Source organism: Primulina huaijiensis, chromosome 14 (assembly GCF_012295235.1).
Source record: "Primulina huaijiensis isolate GDHJ02 chromosome 14, ASM1229523v2, whole genome shotgun sequence".
In the NCBI taxonomy this organism is placed as follows: Eukaryota; Viridiplantae; Streptophyta; class Magnoliopsida; order Lamiales; family Gesneriaceae; genus Primulina; species Primulina huaijiensis.
In genome coordinates this window covers 180,188-186,484 of record NC_133319.1, presented here as the reverse complement: position 1 = coordinate 186,484, position 6,297 = coordinate 180,188, and the positions used below count along the sequence as shown (strand labels likewise).

At 36.9% G+C, this 6,297-nt stretch overlaps 1 protein-coding gene and 1 pseudogene across 1 annotated transcript; one reads left to right on the top strand and one right to left on the bottom strand.

The window, feature by feature from the left end:
* Positions 1-2,110: 2,110 nt before the first annotated feature.
* LOC140957121 (formin-like protein 8) lies at positions 2,111-3,469 on the bottom strand (annotated as a pseudogene).
* A 1,008-nt stretch (positions 3,470-4,477) lies between these two features.
* Positions 4,478-4,825, top strand: LOC140957119 (uncharacterized). Its single transcript, XM_073414252.1, has one exon. It carries the CDS (start codon positions 4,478-4,480, stop codon positions 4,823-4,825), a length of 348 nt encoding a protein of 115 aa, XP_073270353.1.
* The last annotated feature ends 1,472 nt before the right edge of the window (positions 4,826-6,297 follow it).

Sequence of the window (6,297 nt, the reverse complement as noted above, 5' to 3'; positions counted from 1 at the left end):
TATATATATATATATATTATAATATATTATTATACATATAATTAAAAAAGATTAATTATTGAAATCACACGGCCTTTCAAGAGGCGCCTCTTTGAACTTTGCCATTTTGATTCAATTATGAAGTAATGTTATGAAGTGATGCATCACTACATTAAAACTCTATATATAAGATTTCTCACATTTTATTCATCGCACTATTTTCTCTTCTTCTCATTTCTTTCTAATTTAGTTTTATATGCGAATTTTAAGTATTAGCGCTTAAAGTTCAAAATTTCAAGATATAAAATCATGAGTTTGCATTTTCTAATCTTATACGCTTAAATTCGAACTTGAAATTAAATTTGAGAGTTGTCTTCTAGTTTTGAATTTTTAAGCATTTGCGCTTAAATCCAAGTTTTGCAAGATTTAAACTCTTGGAATTGGATTTTTAAGTTTAACGCCTAGCATTCGAAATTAGAAAGTTTGCATACCATTTTGATAGCGTTCTAAACATTTCAAATTCATGTGACTTTAAAATTTGTAGTGCTACTATTTTAAAGCCGTAATCGTTGTATTTTGGGAAACGAATTGCCAACAACCGTGAGAACCGGGGCGAGACAATATTGTTTCAAGGAAAAAGAGTCAAACTCTTACCTCGACTATTTTCTCCTAGCCATTTGGTTAATCAATTTCTATCACGAGATTTCCTAAGACAAAACAAAAGAATACCATACCAACATGGTTGATGTGACAACTTCAAAGGAGGAAAAGAAAGATGATGACACAGTTATGGGGAGTCGAAATTGCATGGTCCATGAAGCCGCGGGTGAATTTAATCATCTTCTAGTTGACCCTGAGTTCAATTTCACAATTTATTGCATTTGGACCCGTATTTACAAATTAGGTTGAATATGATGGCAATCTGTTACTATGAGTTCCGCCCGAGTTTGGTCAGAATCTGAGTTACTCTGTAATTTATTTCTGTATCTGTTTCATTAGGACGATTATCACCATACTGAAATGTCGTTCATTTATCACATTATTAGCCAATTTTTACACCCCACAGATAAGTGACCATGGTCTGCAACTAGTTCAATTTGAGAGACATGGCATGGAAGTGTAATTGACATCCTTTTTCTCGGGCCCTTAAATTTTTTCGTGTGTTCATTGAGACTGCAACAATATCTTGTCTGACTTATATTATGAATGTTGAGTGGACTTAAATCTAGTTGATCATGTTTGTTACTGCTTGTCTGTGTGCGTTTGTGCCTCAATCTGCCTTTCAAACTTGTAAAGTATCCCCAAACGAGAGCCAGAGGCATGCATGTCTGCCCCATTTGTTTGCTAGTTAAAAATATTATAAATTGAAACAAACATACGCCTATAATTTGTGAGAACTGAAGCGTGGGTCAAAATATTTATTTGTTGGTTCAGATCCATATCTCAAGCTTGGTTTATTCTGAGCCGAAATGTTTCTGCACGCACTTGGCAGCTTAGTTCCGTTATAAATTCTATCAACAAGCTCAGATTTTTTTCACTTTCAAATGATTCTGTAGGAGGGTACTGGCAAGTGGCAATACGAGTACCATCGTCTACCTGCATCCTCAAACTAGCGAAGGCAGACTAATTGATTTCTTGTGGATATCCTTTTCAAGGGTAGATCAGAAAATGCTGGAAAAGCGAGACACTTGATAAATCTGGCTTCTTGGCTGCGGGCAAGCCTGTAATGAATTTCCCTGCCATTTTCTGTTATCAGTTTTTTTTTAAAAATAAGTGATGTCTACAAGGATTAATATAGCTTAGAATGTAGACATAGTTACCATATACTGCAGAGAGAAACTCTAGCATTTTTGCATATTTTTGGAACAATTCGAATGTACATAGGAGGTTTCATGTATGATTTGCTAAAGCAAGACTTTCCGATCACAAGGATTACTATGATACAGAAACTGCAGACCTGTATGAATCTGCCTGTCAAAATTTGATGTTTAAGTCGGAAAATTTTATTTTTCAGTGCAAACTACTATTGACATCACAAGGACATAACATCACCTACTTCACGATGAAAAACAGCCTTGAAATGTAAAATTTCCTTTTTTACTGTGCGTGCAAGACTGAATTGCAGTCACATTTAGAAACTTACTTCTGAATCATTATCATCGCTTGAGTAACTGGAACAGTTCTTTGAATGATCTATCATGAAATCATTTGGCAATTTTGGGAACCTAAAGACTCTTGTTGTTCCCCCTACAGTTGATGCAGATGTCCTCTTCTGCATATTTCTTGCTATATCAACGCAAACTTGGTCTGTCATTCCAAGAAAATCATGGACAATCACAAATAATTGGAGGAGATTTGCCCTTTTATCCTTCGATGATCCTACTTATAGTAATCTGAAGTTTTCTTCACAAGTTCCATTACTTTCGTTTGCTCTTCCCGCAATACTCATATTTCTAACTCAGCTATATCAAGAAAACCTTCCATTTCACGCACAAATCCTCCATAAGATCCACAATTCACCACCTTTTTTTCGCATTTTATTCACTCGTAGGGATAATTCTGAGCTTGTTTTGAGGAGTAGATTGTATTCTAATGTCGCTGATTTCTTCACATTTGAGAATTCAGTACTTAAGCCTCCAATTGCTGGCAATCCAAGAATTGTTTATCCCTTTTCCTTCTCATCATCTGATTCAGAGCCATCATAGCTTTGGCTCCTGGAACAGCTGCTTAGGCTACTGCTAAAGCTGTGGTTTCTCTTTATCACACACCGTCTCCCCTCTGCACGAACCACTTCTTGGACGACGAATTGAAGCAACATCGTTTTTCCATCGGTGCTTCTCACATCAGATAGCTTTCTCAGAGTAGTAAGGGTAAAAGCCTGAGCATTTCCTCTAGATGCTCCTGCATTTAGTCGATTCCCGGCCTTAAGCACCGCTTCCTAGAGTTTCAAGAAAAGCCCTCCAGTTCTGAGCTCCCCGCAAGCTGATTCAAGTGAGCGTAAGGATTCTTTGATGTGTAAAATCTCCGAGCCATAATTTGATCTAGAAAGTATGTTTTTTAAACGGGTGAAGCATGAGGGAACAGAGTTGAGGAGGTGGTAGAGGAAGGATTCAGCATCTGCATGTCTCGTGGGAACTCCATCAAATGCAAGAATTTCAGATTCTTTTTCACCAGCTGGTGCTATGCTTGTTAACTTTTCTAGTCTGTCGATATTTAGGCCGTTTCCCTTTAGCAGGGCATCGACAATCTCCTTTGTGTGACACCTAGAGAATTGATCACAGCAGGTATGCTCTGAGGTTTTCTGGAGTCAAGGATGAGAATCTGAGATGGAGGACAAATCACCTCTTGGACTTGCTGGTATGTTCACTCCATTGGGAGATTTTTGGTTCATGGCAACATATCCAAAGAGTGTGAAGGGAAATAATATTTCCGAGAATAATTGATATAATTCGTTAAATTTGAAGTATTTTCTTAAAATTATCTTTTCCATGTTAAGATGATTTAATATAATATCGTGTGAGATTTTGCCTTTCTAGATAATAAGATAAGCATACAAAAAATATTCTAGATATGATATTTAATTAATCAGATATGGTATCGATGGTTAAATAGAGTGTATATCTAATTAAACTTTAACATTCCTTGTGAAATTGATTTCCTTGTGGAGATAAAATTCTACGTCTATATATAAGAGATCAAGGATATTGTTGAAGTGGCTCTTCTTCGGTCAATATACATTCACGTGTGCACGTTCAGAATTTTAGAGAAAATTCTATTGAAGTGACGTGATGTGTTTTGAAGAGTGGTGATAATGTGTTGCCGTGAATGTTGAGAACATCTGCGGACAATATCTGGGAAGAAGTTGGCTGAAGACTGTTTCTCGTGGATCTCTTTTCGGCATCACACTTTTGCTTTCTTGTTCTAGTTTTTATTCGTGATCGATCTTTGTTTTAGAAAGCATTTGTTTTCTCAAAAATTGTTGAGGAAATTGATTTTTAATTCAATCACTAGTGATAGGTTTTTATAATCAGATAGATTTTCTAGTGATTAATTTTTGCCATAAGGCACTGCACAAGTATTTATACTTGTGCATATTTAATCTCGTATCAATTATTTATTTAAAGTTAATTTGTGTTTCAAAATATAATATTCCGCTGCATGTTGTAACATCTGGCACAACACTCACTTCTGATTAGACACAAATTTACTATTTTACATCCTATTCTGATATTGTTAGTATTTGAGGTATCGGTCGAACATCACGAGTTCTTACAAGTGGTATCAGAGCCTACTCTTGACATACTAAGTGCTGATTATGGCTTTTGTTTTGTTTTGACAGAAATAATCAATGGATACATCACTTGCCAACGCAGCGCTTCGACCACCAGTCCTAGATGGAACCAATTACAGCCTATGGAAGGTTAAAATGAGATACTACATAAAATCCTTAGATGAAAGGGCATGACAGCGTGTCATCAATGGATGGACTTCACCAAGCATGACAGATCAAGATGGTGACAGCTTACCAAAACCCGAAACTGACTGGACTGCTGATGAAGTGCAAAGTTCGAACTATAACTCAAAGGCCTTGAATGCTATATTTACGTCGGTTGACACAAACATGTTCAGTTTAATCACAAACTGTACTTCTGCTAAAAGTGCATGGGATACTCTCCAAAGACACTGTGAAGGTTCCGAAAGTGTGCGACGAACCAGATTGAGAATGCTTACTTCCAAATTCGAGATGATGAGGATGGAAGAATCTGAGAACATATTGGAATATGATCGTCGCCTACGGGAAATTGCTAATGAGGCGTTCAGTCTTGGAGATCTCATCTCTAATTAACGACTAGTTATCGGTCGAACATCACGAGTTCTTACAGAGTGCTTCCATTATATCACCATCAAACCTGGATTCAGATCAATAGAAAACGTACAGATTAAGGATAAGGCAAATACCTTTTCTCTAGCACCATTTCAATAAAAATTGTCTACGCTAGCAATGAGGGCCGTTACCTTAATGAAATTGAAACACTTAAAAATTTACAAAAAATTGAAACAAAAAAACGTACCTTAAATCGAAATTTAAAAAAAAAAATTGAAACAAAAAAACGTACCTTAAATCAAAATTTAAAAAAAAAATTGAAACAAAAAAACGTACCTTAAATCGAAATTTAAATTGCTTGATAGAGAAAAATTTTAAGTGTTATGAAGTGTTGTGGTAAAATATGGTTCGACTGGTGGTATTTAAAGACAATTTGCGACGGTTTTGGTTTTACCGTCGCTTTTAGCAACGGTTTTGTTTTAAACCGTCGCTAATGGCGACGGTTGTTAATTTGTCGCTACTAGCGACATACTTATACCCTAGCTATTAGCGACGGTTATAATATTACCGTTGCTAATTTGAATGTTGCGACAGTTCTATTAAACCGTCGCTAATGTTAGCGACGGTTTGACTACAACCGTCGCTAATTTAAATTTTGCGTCGGTTTTCAAAAAACCGTCGCTAAATATTAACGGCGCACATTTTCATGCACGTTGTCGTTTATATAATTTTTTAACGGCACACATAAACGCACGCGTGCGTTTTAAGCACGCCGTTAATACTGTCAAGTGCAATAATATCAACAGCGCACATATGAGTGCACGACGTTAAAAGTAATATTCGCAGCGTGCTTTTAATGCACGCCGTTGATGACGTGCTGCGGAAAATCATTTTTCTTGTAGTGCCTTTTCCATATTGCCCAACACCATGGAAGCCGCGCCATTCGGCAGCAGTGGTGGTGGTGCTGGCCTGCTTTCATTTCCAACTGCCCTCGAAACTGATGATGGCCGTGATGATGACATCTGAGCGGATTCAATCTTTTTTGTAGTTGTTTTTCCTGCCTTGGGTGGTGGTTGCAACGTCGTAGGAGAGGGCGATGTGAGAGCATTGAACGGATAGGAAGTTTGAATGTTTTGTGGAGAAGCTGATTGTGCAAAGGACGGAGGAATGTTGGAAACAATTAGCACAAAGAAGAGACAAACAGTTGCAGATGTTTGGAATATTGCCGTCGTGATTCTCGAAGTTGATTTGCTGAGCGTTGGGAAGGAGAGGAATGAGTTGGTTGCTTAATTTGTTATGCTTAAAATGCTTTTTAAGTCGGTAAAATATACATGCAACTACTGACTACTGTATTGATCAAATGGTGAACTATATGCGATCCATGTCGAGTATGGCATGGCATCAAAGCTAACTACACTTAGATGATGGGAATTGTGTGGAGACCAAGAACTAATTCAAACGGATGAAAAACAAATAGCGAAAATTGTAAATAC